The sequence below is a fragment of the Ambystoma mexicanum genome, chromosome 11 (genome assembly GCF_040938575.1).
Source record: "Ambystoma mexicanum isolate Mex_15411 chromosome 11, UKY_AmexF1_1, whole genome shotgun sequence".
NCBI classification, from domain to species: Eukaryota; Metazoa; Chordata; class Amphibia; order Caudata; family Ambystomatidae; genus Ambystoma; species Ambystoma mexicanum.
The window spans coordinates 60,585,224-60,602,824 of record NC_090934.1 but is presented as its reverse complement, the minus strand read 5'-3'; the positions used below and the strand labels follow the sequence as shown (position 1 = coordinate 60,602,824).

Sequence of the window (17,601 nt, the reverse complement as noted above, 5' to 3'; positions counted from 1 at the left end):
CCAAGCCACAAGAAAAAAACGGAGTGGTCTTCTAAGACCTTTGAGGGCGCACTGGTGACGGGGGCCCAACATAAGGTCAAACACTGCAAGTCTGCGGTCACCGGGAGCGCTGTTGCGATGGGCTCCCCGGCGGCCAGGGCGAGCACAGCGTCTTGAGCACTGTTGGCCACGAGCCAACGCTTCGGTTTGCCGAAGAAGAGGAAGTCGGACCACCCGGATGAACCAGATGGGGAAAGCTAAGGGTGAGTGGGGTGCTGATATTCCCCCCCCCAAGGGAAGCCTCAAGCTCAACAAGGTGGCGAAGGCCCAGATTCACCCGGCGAAGCCTTCCATCGAAGGAGTGGTGGCTTCCCTGGTGAAGGCTGCGGATGCAGTCCGACAGGTTACGGACGTCTCCTTTGCGGAGCTTTCTACTATCCAGACCATTTTGCAACAGAAGTTCGAGGCCAAGTCCTACGGGAGGGGCCCCGACGAGGTAGACATTGAGAGTGATAACGAGACGGACGAGGAAGAGCAGGGTGCTGAGGATTTGGAGGACCCTACCCTGCTGCCACTGTCGCTCCCGCTTCTGTCACCTTAGCAACCACCTCAACCCCCAGCGTACATTCTCCAGGTGCTGCATACCTTGTGCTCGGTGATCTGGACGAGGATGTCCCTTCCGCCGGCGGGAGGACCTGGGCCATCAGGGGAACCCCTGGTCAAGAAGAGGCAAATTCACCCTCCACCGCCTTGTCACCCTTCGCCGAGGGATGAGACGGACCTGGAGATGTCAACAACGGGCACGGATGACGGGTTAGGAGACCTCCCATAGCCGACGCCTAGGGCCTCACTGCCCGACGAGATCGGCTCGTTCCACGCCATTATCTCCAGGGCCTCGGAACTCTTTCTACTAGTCCCTGAGGAGAAGAGGAAAGGTGGTTTCCTGTACCAATGCTGCGAGGCTAAGCGGAAGACCGTGCTTTCAATTCCGCTCTTGGACAACATTTGGGATGAGGAACTCTCCGTGATGAAGAATCTGTCCTCGGCCCCGGCGAAGAGGGACCAGTATGAGAAAGTACAGGGTGCCGGACTCTGCACCCAAGTGTTTGAGATCTCAGCCTTCCCCTGATTCGGTGGTCTCGGCGGCAACGAGGAAGAAATCTTCTGGCTCTTCCACATCAACAACCTCCTCACCCCTGAACGACGAGGGGAAGAAGTTGGATGCCATGGAACGACGGTTCATCATGTCGGCAGCGAGGACCATAAAGGCGGCCCTCGACAATGTGGCGCGCTACGACAGGAGCTCCGGTTTAAGTTCGCTCCCCTCCTAGACTTCCTACCCAATGACAAGAGAGCAGAAGCATTAGAGATCCTGCAGGAGGTCGAGGTGGCATCGGACCGTGCTATTAGTTGCCATGGACATTGCTGACACGGGATTCTGCCAAATTGGCAACGTTTGCCTTCGTCGATGAGGGTGGCTAAAGGCCTCTAACTTCCGCCAGGAGGTGCAGTCGAGGGTGTTGGACATGTCCTTGGACAATTAGTTTGAGAAGACCGTGGACGAGTCCCTTCATGCCATTGAGGCAGAAACCTGAGACTGCTCGCGCCTTTGACACTCTTCAGCGACAGCCGTCCTTTCAGACGTCCAGAGGCAAATCCTAAGGTTCCTTCAAAGGCTTTGGCGGAGGCTCCTCGTCCTACGTCACCCGTCCCACTCCTTGGCCCAGGAAGCCTACAGGGTCCGCAGCAAGTCTGGAGGAGGTTGCGTCGTTGCCAACGTCTCAAAGGCGGCGCCTCCACGGTGAAGCAAGATTGAACGGGCCGTTATGTCGGGCCTCAACCCGTGCACCCCGGTGGGAGGCCGGCTGGCAAACTTCGTCAGCGTGTGGAAGACCATCTCCACCGACCATTGGGTGCTGGATGCCCTGGCCCACGGGCACACTCTGGAGTTCCTAAAGAAGTGTCCCCATTTTCCACCCGTGGCCAGGAAGGAAAACCACATTCCCCGGCTGCTTCTGGAGGTATGCGCAATGCTGAAGGGCACAATAGAACTTGTCCCAAAGAGGCTCTGGGGCTCTGGAGTTTACTTGCGGTACTTCCTCTTCCGAAAGAATGGAGGGTCTGGGTTGGCTCTAGAAATGGAACCTGCCCGTGCTGAGCGCCACTTTTATTTTGGGTTGGAGGACTGTTCTGGTGTCGCAAGACTCTTCTGAAAGAAGCCGGTGGCTGGCGGCCCATTCTAGACCTCTGCCGCCTCAACAAATTCATAAAATCCCAGAAGTTCTGGAAGGTCACCGTTCAGCACGTACTGGGACAACTGGAGGAAGGACATCGAAAGTTTCTGCGCATCGTGGTCCAAGGGCGGCACTATCAGTTCAAAACACTGCCCTTCAGTTTGAAGTTGGCGCCAAGGGTCTTCACCAAGTGACTGGCGCTGGAGGCGCCGCGGCTGCGCCTGCAGGCGATCCACGTCTACCCCCATCTGAACGATTGCCTCATCCGAGCGAAATCAAGAGAACTCCATCGACCACACAGTGAGGACCGTCCGCCTGCTCACCGAACTGGGGTTCTCGAACTTTGCGAAGTCCTGCTTGGTTCCATCGCAAGTCGCCCTGTTCCTGAGATCCAGACTCAACTCAGTGGCATGGCTGGCGTCGGAGGAGAGGATGAAGGCCATCCTGGCAAGGTACAAGGGCTGTTGACCAGAGGTTGCCAGGTTGAGGTCCATCAAGTCCCTGCTCGGCATGATGTTGTCATGCATCTGCCTTGTGAGACTGCAGGTTGCGGATGCGGCCGCTGCAGGAGTTCCTCGACGCCCGTTGGGTATAAGTGACAGGAAGTTTCTAAGAGACAAGCTCCCTCAAGACGTTCCGGCAGGCGATCCGGCGATGGGGCACCCGTGCGCATCTCATGGCGGGCATGGCCTTCCAGACCCCAGCGCACCAGGAAACGGACGACGGACGCCTCCCTGGAGGGATGGGGCACGCACACCGGAGATCTCCACGCAAGAGCACTTTGGCTCCCGGAGGAGAGGTCTCTACACATCAACGTCCTGGAGCTCCGGGCTGTTTTCTGGGCCCTCGGGTCCTTCCCTCCCCCCACCCCCATCCCTCAAGGGCAAAGTGGTACGGCTCTTCACCGACAACACCACCACAATCTTCTACATCTGGAAGCAGGGGGGCACCAGATCCCCAGCTCTATCCAAGGAAGCGCAGGACCTGTGGCACTGGGCCGTTGGCCAGGGGATGTTCCTGGTATCCTTACTCCTGGCAGGAGTAAAGAACCGTGTCGCCGACTCACTCAGCAGGGAGCTGCGCTCGTGCCACGAGTTGGAGCTCCGGCAGGAGCAAGTGGATCTCCCATTCCGACGATGGGGCAATCCCCAGATAGACCTGTTCGCGACGGCGACAAACACCAAGTGCCAGAGGTTCGCCAGCAGGTTTTCCCCAGCCGGGGAGCATGGGCGATCCATTCTCCTTCCCCTGGGACGACCTGTTCCTCTATGCGTTCCCAGCGTTGCCGTTGTTTCTGCGACTCATCAGTCAACTCGGCATGATCCTCGTTGCACCAGCGTGGCAGGATGATCCTCGTTGCACCAGGGTGGCCGAGGCAGATATGGTACCCGGACATTCTGGACATGTCAGCGTCCCCTCCAGTCAAGCTTCTGACGGACGCAGATCTTCTCGCCAGGGAAGGAGGTGCGATCCTGCACCACGACCCATGGTCGCTGAACCTGCAGGCCTGACTCCTGCGGCATTGGGTTGGGAGGCTACGATATCCCGGTAGACTGCAAGGTGCTACTTGCCAAGGCCAGGGCTTACTCGACTCTTAAGTGCTATGGACATAAATGGTTCTCTGTCTGGTGCAATGCACAGATCAACCCTCTAAGGATTACGGCCCCTCAAGTGCTGATGTACTTGCTGTTGCTGGCCAAGGCGGGGCTGGCACATGCATCTATCAAAATGAATCTAGCGGCTATCTCCCACTACACCAGAACTCTGGGGTGGTCGTCGCTGTGGTCGCACCGCCTGGTGAAGGAGTTCATGAAAGGACTATTCTGCTCGTTCCCGCCGCTGAAGGTTCCGGCCCCGGCATGGGAGCTCAACGTGGTGCTGACTAGGCTCATGGGCCCTCCATTCGAGCCTTTGCATTCGGCACCGCTGAAGTTCCTATCGTTGAAGATAGCGTTTCTTGTGGCCATCACCTCCGCACGACGAGTGGGAGAGATCCAGGCCCTCTCCTGTAAACCATCATACCTGACATTCCATGAAATAAGGGTAGTGCTGAGGACGCACCCCTCCTTCATGCCAAGGTGCCGTCGGACTTCCATCTCAACAAGCCCTTGGTGTTAGCTGTTTTCTTCCCTTCGCCGGCTGAGAGGACTTTGCACTCGCTGGATGTAGCTAGAGCGCTGAAGTTCTACTTGGCCCGCACAAAGAGGTTTTGGAAGACATCACAGCTGTTGGTGAACTTTGGCGCTGTGAACCAAGGGAAGGCCCTCTCCAAGGCTTCCGTTTCCAGATGGCTCTCCGGCTGCATCATGCACTGTCACCGGTTGGCAAACAGACCATTGCCCGGCCGCCTGAGAGCCCATTGAACCAGAGCGATCACTGCTACTACGGCGTTCCTGTCTGGTGTGCCCCTGCTAGACATCTGCAGGGCTGCTACGTGGCGGTCGACGCACACCTTCACGAGATTCTACTGCGTTGACCGGGATTCTAGGCAGGTGTCAAGAGTAGTCCAGGAAGTGCTGCGCAACCTGTTCGCTTGAAGGTGAGCCTGGTGAGGAGGTAAGAGATGCTTAATGTTGAGCCTTGCCACCCCCTGTGGTTGTGCGTGTGTACTGCTATGTATTTATTCATGAGCATGTGAACCATGCCAGACCCCATGCTGGAGAAGGAACAAGTTACTTACCTGTAACTGTTGTTCTGCAGCAGGGGTCTGGCATGGATTCACACGTGAACCCTCCCGCCTACCCCTCTGAGGCTCTTCTTGGTCCTACTGCCACTTTACGTGCTACCAAATCTGAAGATGGCTGCCAGAGGGGTTTACGTAGAGGGAACGTCATTGGCTCGGGGCAGTATGACCCAGAGACCAGTGATTGGTTGTTAGGAGAAAGACAGTTCAGAAGTGAAACTGTTTTTTTCTTTACCGAGGATTCCCAGCCTGACGGGGAATATTCATGAGCATATGAATCCATGCTGGAGAACAGTTACAGGTAAGTAACTTGTTCCTTCACACACAGAGCACACTCTACTCTGGGCACAGGGGCTACCATAGCAATAATTGCAAATGTTACATAAGTCCATTTTCAAAGCAGCAACCTGGAGTTCTGCATACACCTTTACACACCGCTACTGCCAAGATGCACACTGTCTGATTCTCAGGTGGGACAAGTGGTGCTAAGACATCTTTGCTACTGTCCCTTCACTCATCCCACCACCATTTCTGGGTACTGCTTGCTAGCCTATGCACAGCATGTGATTCTAAGCAGATTCGCAAGCATCAGAAGACGTGCATTGCTCACTGTAATAGCATTTCTGATGATTGTATCTGCTCAGGTTCACATGCGCCCACCCTTCCTCCCCTTGTGGAGTAGAAGGAACATAGACCTCTTTCACCTTGTCTCTTTTGTACTCTCTCACTAACTATAAGGCTCCCTCACGGCAGAAAAGACTCAACCAGAGGGACCTCGACATGTGAGGGATTTGGTCTACACTACACGTCACGTTAGGGATAGTGTTGGTCACGCCCATGTCGACATCCTCTTTCGAGCTTCAAAAGAAAGATGCAATAGTCTGCGATTTCCACTAGATGTCGGACTACGTGCCCAGCATGTGAATCTAAGCAGATACAATCATCAGAAATGTGTGAGTAATGCATGTCCTACACAGGGCTTCAAGTGTGCCGGGGCTAGCTGGAGCCAAGCCCTGGCAGTCTCCAGAGAGGACTGTCGAGACAGGACCCTGCTTGGGCCCTCTCCGACTACCCCCAGCCATGCCGACACCTCGGTCAGTTGTCTAGCCAAAGTGCTGCACCGTTAAATGGACTATCTGCAGGTGTGAGCACTTCCGAAGTACTGACATCTGCAGACAACCAGTGTAACCGTGACTTCGGCTACATGGCTGCCAGATAACTCTGAACGTGAATGACACTTTACTCTAAAAACTAAAGGAGAGACTGGATACCCCCCAGCCTTCCTCCTGTTTCGGAGTACAGTCATTACACAGCAGTCAGCCCTTTCATTCAAGGAGCCCGTGCTTTTTAACCACATGGCACCGTGGATGAAACGGCTGCCTGTTTGGTGTGAGGGCTGTGGCACACTGGTGTCCCACCTTTTGGTGCGCCCAGCTGCCAGGGGCTGGGTGCAGCAAAGGTAATAATGCCAGTGGGCGCCAGCTCCCCTACTTTCACCAGGACTCCTGGTCTCCATTGGCGACGCAGAGCTCTCATTAGGGGACATGGCTTAAGTACTCTCATGCTTATGCCATGCCCCTAATAATAGCCCTCCCTCGAATTAGCATTCCACTTAATCCACTGCCAGTACATACAAAATTAACATGTACAGTGTCTAGTCTTTGCGTCAAATTAAACTGTCATCCATTACATCGTTATTCATCAAACAATACAGCACACAACATACTCGATCTCCTCTATATCATGTCAAAGTAAGCTTGCATGATTTCAGTTTCCATTTTCTCTCTGGCACTGACCAACCGCTGTGAGCGACAGATCTCTGTAATATAAACGTAACTTTCTTTGGTGCGCTTTCCATACACTCTATCTTATCAATTCTTTGTGGGTATCCCACATATTGTGTCCTTCAAATTGTTAGTTACATTGATTCAAGGAAGGGAGGGGTTGGTTTCGTTTTATGGGAAACATGTCACAAAAATGAACAATATATTTTTGCTTTCTAAGGCACGCTGTGCAGTGAAACGCAATGAAATATTTCAGCTGTTCCACATAGCAAAATATGTACTTCCATTTTAACAGTGTCACCGTGTCTGGTCTCACAACACTTATAAATGCGCCTAGACGAGTTGCACACTGGCTCAGACTGGCCGAAAGGGCAATGTCCAAAATAAAAAATGCGAAATGCCTGTGTGGGCCACTTTTTTAGCCCGTGTGGGCCACATGAGTTACTTCAAGATGTGGCTACTAGTTCTGATCATTGTTTCGAATGGATTGTGTCCTCCAACGTATCCCACATCTTTGACCTGCAATGTCAATAGCTGTGCACTTCAGAAACATTTCGTCGGAGGGCGTCCTGCATTGGGTCAATGTCCCTCAAAGGCCTCTGTCGCAGGATGTTTTAAATAGGACGCACGGTGCCCGTAACCTCAGTTCTGTTTTCCGGGAACGTGTTGCTTTGTGAAACTCGGTATGCTTCATGTATTCATCGTTACGATGTCTTTCTCTTCGACCCCTCCGACTCTGCGATCTGGCTTCAAGACCTGCCGGGACTGCAAGTCGAAAATGTTGCTCACCGACACGCACCGCATTTGTTTGTGGTGCCTTGGCGAGTCACAAAACACTGACGCCTGCTTGAAATGCCAGTCGCTGACTGCCAAGGCCTTGCGGAAGGGGAAGATCCAGGTAGGTAGGGGCACTAAGCCTGTTACAAACATCCAAATGCAAGGGGGTTTCCACTGACAACTCGAGGGGCGACTCTCTGCGTCGGAAGGAGTCCCGTGGATCGCTGTCCCGGAGGGTTCCTGCCACTCTTATTCTTCGTCCCGGCACTCTAGGAAGCGCTATCGCTGGTCGCCCTCCCCGTCCTTCTCGGAGGATGGTGCCTCGAGGTAGGTTACATGCCTGACGAAGTCCTCGACTCTGGAGGAATCGGCGGTGTCTAAAGAATCAATGTTGGTGATTTATCAGTCGCAGGGCACAGGTCCGGTCGCGCCTTCTGACGAAGCCGAACAGGATCGGTCTCGTACTGTGGCTCGCACGCCTTCGGGCTCGGATCCACAACGCGACTCGCATCTGGAGCCTTCGATGTCCCGTACGGACAAGGATTTGAAAAGTTGCAAGAGACGTGTCTCTAGGTCTCGGTCCTAGTCCCCAGCGAGACCGCAGCTACCTATTGAGGGCTCGATTCCGGCGTCGACTCGGTCGGCGCATGTCCGTCTCACTGACATCAACGCTTTACCATCCTACCAGCCCACCGCACCATCGGCACCAGTGTCTACGCTGTAGCCTTCGGCACTCGCAACGTTGAGGTTGTCGACGCTCTCAGCATCTAAGCCTTCGGCACGATCTGCGCCTTTGGGGATTTTTTTTCTCAATTTCCCTTTGGAGTACCAGGATCTAATGGATCCTCCAAGGAAGGCTACTGGGAAGTCTGTGCGGCCAGTTTTGGCCTCCAGGCTCTCTTCTGTCCCCAGGCCTGGGTTTCAACCCCGTCTGGATGACTCATTACATGCCAAAGATGTGGAATACGTTGGAGGAACATCCAGTCGAAAGAACGTTACCAGTTGGTAAGTAACTTGTTCTTCTCAAATATTTATTACATTTCACAATTTGTATTTCCTTATATCCCAAACATTCCCCTTGGGTACTATTCAAGTAGTCTGTTAAAACAGCAATACATTGCCATTTGCAATTGTGGTCTACTTTTTGCCCCACCGACCCTGCACAACACGTACACCACACATTGCCACTTGCTAGTGGTCACAAACCAGCATTTGTGCCCTGGGCACAGTGGATTAAGTGGCATGCTTAATTGAGGGGAGCCTCTCAGTAGGGGGCATGGCCTAAATATCTACTAACGAGAGCCCCCCGCTTGTGCACTGGCCTAATTACCTTTTCTGTGCCCACCTCTCACGGCTGGGCGCACCAAAGGTGTCACACACCAGTGTGCCGCAGCCAGTCCTTTTATTCAAGGCGCTGCATGGTTAAAAACCACAGGCTCTTTGAATGAAAGGGCTGCATGATGACTCTGTACTCTGAAATGGGAGAAAGGCACAGTCTCTCCTTTTTGATTCAGAGAAAGTAATCACGTATCATGAAGTCTTGTTTAAAAGCTTCATGCTGCGTGACACTCTTTACTCGGAAACAAAAGATCTGGGGCCCTCTGACCCTCTTCCTGTTTTGTAGTGAGTCCTCTGGCTGCCGTGTAGCCAAAGCCAAGGTTACACTGGCTGTCTGCAGATGTCAGTACCTCTGAAGTGCTCACACCAGCAGGCATTCTGTGTAACTGTGCAGCGGTTCGGATATATGGCTGCCTGAGGTGTCGTCATGGCTTTGGGTAGTCTGGGTGGGCCCCGGCAGGGAAGCCCTTTATGGAAACTGCCTGGGCCTGGCCACGGCCCAGTTAAAGCCTGCCTGGCCCATGTATGCATTGTTGGATATGGATGCACAGAAGGGAGGCCCTCCTGCAGCGGTCTAGTTGGGGATGCAGATCTATCCCCCCTCATAGGGTTCAGATGGGGCTAGGTGGTGATTGCATTACTCTCAAAGAGTTTTTACAAAAAAAGTGCCAGTATTTCTTGAATGTAAAGTCATGCAAAGACATCAAAACGGAACCTAGTCGTATCTCGCCACATGTCCAAGCCATCTCTGCTCCCTTCTCAAAAAACAGAATTTGAATAAACACCATGGGGAAAAGGCTGTTCCGTCTTGATCCCAATACAACCACTGTCAATTCATTAAATAATTTCACCATTGGGACTCTGCAAACTATTGCAACATTATTCAGTGCACCGACTTTCCAAAACCTGATAAGTATGTAATGCTGTTAGTTGACTACCTATTTGCTGCCCACCTTCATGTGTGGATTAGAAACTCACAAGCTCGTATTGCTCAGAGCTGATTACAGCGCGCAATAGAGGTGCATGTATATAGATTAATGAAAAGCGATACGTTAATATTTAGAGATGGCACAGAGACCGGAAAGGGGGACACAGGTTGATTGCCCACCAGGCTGGGTGTACTGTTGATCCCAGGGTGACAAGTGCAACTAAACAATGAAAAAGATGAAAACACTAAAATTCCACCATGCGTAGAATGACCTGAGCTTTCAAAGGCTAACTGTGTTCTTTGTCGATCTAGTCTAGCAAGCTTCATTTCTGAAATGTTACAGGTGCATGTGGGTCTCCTCTGTGGGCCGCCACCCTAAAATGAAAATGAGCACAGGCGCATGGTCCTGGTGCATCTTATTCCATCACCCATTGTTTGAATGTTGGCTGACACTCTGGCCTATAAAACTCCTTTAACAAACATGTTTTTTGCAATGCATACTGATGTGTATCGTTATCAGCAGCGAATGCTGGAGATGCAAGTCATTGCTGAATTGCTTGCGCATGAGGTGCAGCCACAACCCCTCCAAATACCCCCGTTCTGCACTGCACCTACTCTGCATCCTAGTTCATTGTCCCTATATCCTCGCAATGTTACCAATAGCCAGTGCTCATGGCTTGCAGCCATGAACAGTTTGCAGAGGCATGCTGCATGCCCCAATAAGTAAATACAAGTAGCCATTTGTTGCCGAGGGCCCACTGCCCAGGCACCAAAGTTATTAACACTATTGTTTGTAGTTACATTCTGACACTTTCGAAAAGGGGAAACGCAGCACACATTTGCCAAACCATACTTTCACGTCCTTGCTCATGCTCCTCACGCAAGTTTGCTACAATCGTGTCCAGCACTTGGGGCTGGAGCTGCAAGCAGGATTATTTGTTTTCCGTTCAAACCTAGGGCTTGGGCCAAGCTGCATGCCCCAAAAAGCAAATGAGTCAACCTTTGTCCTTGCTGCGGGCCAGGCCCTCTGTCCCGGCACCAAAGTTGCATCACAAATTTAGTCTCTTTGGAAAAAAATATAATTTGCAAAAGCATGCTTCCATGTCTTGCTGGTGCTGCTCATGCAAGTTACTGCAATCCCGTCCAGCCCCTACCTGCTGTAACTGTGAGCAGAATTTATTTTCCCAATCCTGATTTTGAAAAACTTTACTACATAGCCGGTCCCTCGTGGCCATGCCCACTAATCCTGTTACCGGTGTCTCATGGCCAGTGGCCAGATTGTCAGTGTCACGGCCTATGATCCGGAGAATATGGCCACGGCCACAGACAAGGTCACTAAAGGTATAACACTATATATATATATTTTTTTTTGTACCTTCATTATGACAAATAAAACACACGTTTGTGAAACCATTCTTTTGGGTCCTTGCCAATGCTCCTCGCACAAGTTTGCTGAAAATCCATCCAGGTTTTATTTTTTGAAAGTGGTATAATGTAGGTACTAAAATAGTGATACAACTTTGCCTCCACTTGACAAAATCCATTCAAATGTACCACAAACATTCAAGGTTGGGTCTATAATCCTTTTTGCAAACATTTTGGTGGTCTAGTCAAACAGCACCAAAGTTATAAGCGATCTAAAAATGTTGAGGCCTCACAAAATCCCAACAAACTTTGCAAAAACACTTGAAAGTAGGGTCTAAAATCTTTTGCAAACTTGTACGCAGATTTGTCAAACGGCACCACATTTCTAAACCAAACATTTTGGGGCCCCTCCTCTAATTTTGTCTCCTGGCAAAACAGCACTAAACATTCGGATGTGGGTCTAAAATGAGATTGCAAAATTACATGCAGCTTCATTGAATGGCACCAAGTTATAAGCCATCCAGAAACTGCTTTTCACCGACCCTATAATGCAGAAACATGCATGGATGTCTTTGAACTTTTGTCAAGTTCGTGAACATCCCAGCAATGTCCCTGAACATGTTTGCGGACTTCAGAGGGAAAAAAAAAACACCAGATTGTTCGCTTTATATTGCAATATCGCATCCCATCCCATCTTTCACCCCTCAGATCCCCAAAGATTCTTTCATTAGTTTGACAAGTGTAATGTGGTTTTTTTAAAAATGTTTTTACTGCGATGTTTGCGAACTGCGGCCGCAGTTTGTGTAGCTAACATGGCGTCTCTTTCGAATGTTTTTATGCACCCCACGTTTTTAATTGACCAATTGGCTTCCTCGTACGATTAGGTTTGTTAGGGCTTGATTTTGTTGACCACCATTGTGCAATCTGCACGATATTTCCTATCTTAAACTGCAATTGCAATACACTTCTGTTTCAGCTGGCAGTGGTGTTCCGCATGGATCGGTTGATCTATGCGGAGCACCGACGCACAGATACCACGATGGTGCTGTGGTCAACACAATCAAGCCACAACGATAAACCTAATCGAAAAGAATACCCAAGTATGGTGACTGAAGCATCCAAATAACCTGTTCAATTAAGGTGGACACCAGAGAATGAATGGGATCTTTACGTGTTCGGAGAAAAAGTCCCAGATACACGACCAGTATAACTTGTCTACAGCACGTTTGGGCTGAGACTGAATGACTGCATTAAAAATTGACGATACCAAGAGGTGGATTAGAAGTTATCAAATAATTGTTTGACATGTTTAAATAAGGTCTGAAAATTGTAAGGTAGGAATTGAGCATCTAGCCTAGAAAAAGCTTCAATTTTGTCAAAACATTTGCACGTGCACCAGTGTGTAAATGTTGGCATAAGCACAAGTGCACCGATACGTAGGTGCTAGTCACATGTTAGAAACAAATGATCATTAAAATCTCTAATTGGAATGCTCATTGTCTGAGCAGAGTTTTCTGATAAAAACACAACTGCGTGCGCAAGGTTTGGGAGGATTTTTCTTTTCATTTATCAATGGTGTTAGTTTCTCCTCATTGGTTGCTGAAAGTTGATTATGCATTGTATATTGTGTTCTCCTTGGAGGGAACAGTTAAGGTATGCAGCGCTGGCCTGGATAATGTAACACTGTTCATTAGACTCCATTATGAAGATTAGTTGGTGGGAGGAGTTTTCTGTGTTCATTACATACTGGGCTGCACTGCGCTTAGTTTCATAGTTTTAGCCGTATGATTTTGCATGACGCATAACCCAGTGGCGGCAGACAAGACGGCACCAGTTGCAGTCTTCCTTGAAGTTGTATATGGGTCGCTTAAACTCCTCCAGCTTTAGGCTCCTGCTGAGCATGACACATTCCTATAGGTGACCTGTCTCCCGTTCAGCTGCAGTGGCTGGTTCTTCACGGAGCTTGCTGCCAGTGCTTGATCAGCGTTGTAATGTAGTCTATACTGTGTGTACTGCGCTCTGTCACATTCACAAGTGCTCTCTCGTTCTCCTCCCACAGATGAGTCATCAGATGGCTGGCATGAACTTTTATGGAGCCAACGGCATGGTGGCATATGGGCCACCCATGGGTGGAGGTGCCCCGGTGACCAACCAGACGCTCAGCACCCAGATGTGGAAATGAGATGGAAATACGTCTACATATGAAATATATTGGCCTTTTTCTTCATCTTCAACGTGTTGCTTTATTCTCGTACATTGCACTGTGAGCCGTTTTGGCTTCTTTCAAGCCTGATCACATTTTCACAGCCAAGATCCATTTTTGCCTTTCAACTTCCAGCAGACTGGGACACCATGGAGGATCTGAACTGTCTCCTCCTCTTGAGAGAGTGGCAAGGATACAGCCCCTCCAGCAGAGTTGCATGCTGTCCGATCGGCACATCACGTTGACTCATACCAGGCACGCTGACTGGGATGCTTCCTAGACTCCTGTTGTGTACCTTATATAGCATTGACCTACTATACTTGAAGTTTTGTGTCATGAGAGCGCTCCAGTTCTCTTGTAAATTACGTTGCTGAAAATGTTTCTAAGGACATTAGCTCTCCTGCCGATACACCTACATCTGGAAAGTTTGTTGGTCTTCTCGGCGCTAGTAAAGTAGTGTCCAAGAGATCCAGAAAAATGGTAGGGGCCTTTTTTTTTTAGAAACCACATTTAAAAGGCATGGAATACAGGGTGAATTTAAAAATGTGCTGTAATGTTTGTGTTGGCCATGCTTCATATGTGCGCTTGCAGGTGAATCTGGCCAAAGTATGGTTCTGCTTGAAATCAAGGGGACTCGCCGGCAGCATTTTCAACTTTGAACTCTGCGGCCATTCAGATTGTTTTTGGACTATCGTTTCTTCATTTTATCTAGAATATATTTTATAAACCAATGACTGTGCATCCTGGAAGGCGCCGATTGATGGTCGGCCTGCCTTCCGCAAAGGCTGATGGGCTGATTGCGTTGTTTAACTGAGGGGGGGGGGGGGAAGCATGATTTTATATATGTAACTTAAAGAGCCATTTGTATTTTTAGTTTTTCTTTGTTTTTTTTTTTATACATTGAAAATAGAAAGTTGTTTCCTCGCAACAGCTGTACATGGTGAAAATTCCCTTCTAAAGGGGTTTTTATTCTAATAGCCCAAACGAAAATGCATGTTCAAAGGTGCTGCCTTGTTTTCTGGCTGGCAGGTTTGCATATAAAAATGCAATGTCTAATCTTAGTAGGATGGGCAATTGGTTTTCTTTGGGGAATGCCAAGGATACGCGAGTGCTACATTACTCTGGAGAATTGCAAAGCACATGTTCCTGCAGAGGAGGTGAAGACTTGACTGTCCAGTCACTCCTATTTGCTGTTGTCCTCTGCCCTCTGGGTTCGGTGCTGAAGCATGTCCTGTCCATAGAGCGCAGTGTGATTTCTTGGGGGCTCGTGTTCAGGTCAAATACCACCAAAGTTTTCTAACCTGTTCTCGCTGTTGAGAAGAACCCTGTTGGTCTGAACCGTGTTTCAATGGATATCTTCTTAGCTGGTGGCCGTAGTGCCTGGAGCATTGCTCATTTGTCTCATTGCCTGGCACTTAAACTCACCAGCTCTGGATATGCTATGCCCAAAAATGTTCAGTAGGGCTTACTTTAAAGTGGGACCGGCATATGTCCTTAGCAAGTCAGAGCCTGTCTGCCAGCAGGGATGGGGTTTAAAAACACATTTTAGTTTTATTCGCTGTGAGATTTTAATCTGTGTAGCCCTTTGGGAAATTGATTGTTGTTTCTAGGCTGTGGTTCAGTGTACTGCGATCACACGAATTTATTTTTGTTTCTTCTCACTCAGTGTTTACTTAAGACCTCGTTAGTCAAATATTGGATCTTTGGAGCATTGCATTCCGTGAAGTTCATTGGAAGCTAATTGGAATCTTCTCCAAGTAGGCTAAGAGGATGGCTTCTCTGCGGCGGCCCATAGGAGAATTTGTTTGTTGTCGGGGGCTCTGCTAGGTTTTGTAGATAATGCTGCGGCGAGCAGCTACTGCATGCCATGGCAGCAGAAGGATTTCCCTGGCTAAAAGAAAAGGCTGTGTACTTAGTTGTCTTGGCTTACTGATCATTGCTACAGTTGATCATCATGTAGATGGGTCCATAGCTACTGGTCATCTTGTTTATTATTGCGGCAGCCATCCCAGTGCATCGCCCAGCGATTAATGCCATGCTTGAGTCTATTCCTTTCCAGTAATGTGTACTTGTTAGTTTGCATGGGAAGAGGGTTCTTTAATTGCAACTGGTAGCGTGTGTGACCCATCAAAGCATGGGGTTATTCTGTAGTGAGTTTTTGGCAAAGTGGTTGAGTGTCCTGGCTGATTCTTGCTGGAATGTGGCACTCAAGGTAGCAAGGTGGGAGGGTGGAGTAGGCACCGGACAACCATATACAGCGATTTGGGAGCAGACATTCCTAGCAAAAGTGCACGGGCCTGATTTATGGCGGGTACAGGATGCAGAAGTGTGGTGCTTTTCACGTAAGGGGTAACAGCATTGTGCTGTGTTTTGATGTTGTCGCTTCTCATCGAGTCCTTCCATTTGGGGTCCAAGTCTCCTCCGTGAATATCGGACAGGCGCCCTCTAACCTGTGCTGCTAAAGTGAAATACCCTGAATGTGAAATTTGCACTTGCGTCTTGTTTTTTAAAACTCTCCTTCAACTGTCATTTTTCCGGCTCGTGAGATAACTGAATGTAACCAGGAGAGGTTTAAGTTATTGATGCACGGGCGGTGCAGCAAGTGCTTCTGTTCAGTGCATCAGTGTTCTTATTTATGCCTTGTTTTTGAAGTAAACGTTTATATTGCTGTTTTATTTTCAAGCGGGTGGAAGCCTTGTGCCCATGGAAAAGGACCCTCTCTTCTGCTCGTTTTCTTATTTTCTTACTTTTAATTCCAGCTCGCTCCACTCGGGTGTCAATGTTGAAGGTTTAGTCTGTTACGGATGCAGATGGTGTGTATATGTACATTCTTAAATTAAATCTTGCATTTAAATGGTTTTACTGGTGCCTGTCTTCATTGCGCTGTCCGTGTTATTTTGTGGCTCTGTGCATCTTTGCAGTCCAAAGCAACGAAGCCCTTGCACACGGATGACTAGGCGTCAAAAGACTTGTCGTCGGCCCCCTCGCATGCCGACCAATGACTGTCGAAGGGTGCTTCGAAGACTACACAAGCTTGAAAATGAACAAGCTCATTAAAAAACACATCCCAGACACACTGTTAAAGAACAGGATGTCGAAAAAGCATAAGTCTTCTAAAACACAGAAAGAAGGCTCTTATGTCGGGGACTATGACCCAGGGAGAGGGCACCACTTCAGGGGCTACGCACCGTAAACGACCCCCCTGTACCAGAACCAATGCTCACCCTCCTCTACCCCTGTTAATCTCAATGGCCTGCAGATCAAATTAATAGAGGACATACTCCTCATGGCTAACTAATTTCGTTGACCACCCTGAGGTCTTGCAAAACCTTCAGGGTGCCCCACACAGCGGGCAAGTACCTACTCAAAGCAGGCCAGCTATTACCCAGCCTTCCACCAAAAGAGCCCACTCGGAGCTCGCTCAGGCTACCACCTTGCAGCAGGACTTGGGGCAGCATGCCTATTGTTACACCATGCAAGACAACCAGGACCCTGGAACTTATACGGACCAAGCGGACATAGGCGATGTGGAGCAATTTTATGACAACAATTTTGCGGACGTCTGTGATCCAGTCGCCAGATCACTCAGACCCACCGGTGGCAGACTCACCAGTGGATAACCAAATACTGTATAATGACCTGCTCCTAAAGGTGGCAGAGCATTTCAAAATCGATAGACGAGATATGATTGTTTATTTATAGCGCGCTTAATACCTCAAGGTTTCTAAGTCCGGACCCGGGAATCGAACCTGTGGTGCTCTGGCATCTTGCTTCTAAGGCAAGCAGGTTGCCCCTGAGCCTATCCTCCCGAGCCAAGTGACACAGGTGGATAATGATATTGTTGAGGACATTCTTAGGGATGAAAAAAGTCAGCTACCCAATTGATCACCCTACTGCAATCAGTACAGAGACACATCCAACCCTCTCTGATTACTACTAATTTAACACTGGCAGTCAATCCGTGCATTGAGAAAGTATTCCGGCCAGCACCCTCAGACCCCATTTTACATAATGGGACAGTTATAAACAGACTCCTTAGCTGTAACAACTACTAGAAAGAGAGCAGGAACACTCCTGGCCTCTTCCGAAGGCCCCCCCCCCTGATAAAAAGATATATACTTTTGGAAGAAAGGTAGTCTCTTCGGCAACTCACCAGACTAGAATCGCTAACGCCACTATTAGCTAGTTACAACTGTCACAAGTGGGATGAGATGGCCGAGCAAATGGCTTCAGTTCAAGACCCCCTTAAAACACAACTGTCCCTCTCCATTGCAGAGGGTAAACAAATGGCAAACTGCATCCTCAAGAAA

General features: G+C 49.5%; 1 protein-coding gene across 2 annotated transcripts in view; it reads left to right on the top strand.

The window, feature by feature from the left end:
- SMAP2 (small ArfGAP2) overlaps positions 1-16,149 on the top strand; it is a 168,902-nt gene extending 152,753 nt beyond the window's left edge. For both annotated transcript variants that reach the window (XM_069622555.1, XM_069622554.1), the window contains exon 10: positions 13,148-16,149. In XM_069622555.1, the coding sequence (XP_069478656.1) occupies positions 13,148-13,270 (123 nt within the window). In that variant the 3' untranslated portion in view covers positions 13,271-16,149. The remainder of the gene's footprint in view (positions 1-13,147) is intronic.
- The last annotated feature ends 1,452 nt before the right edge of the window (positions 16,150-17,601 follow it).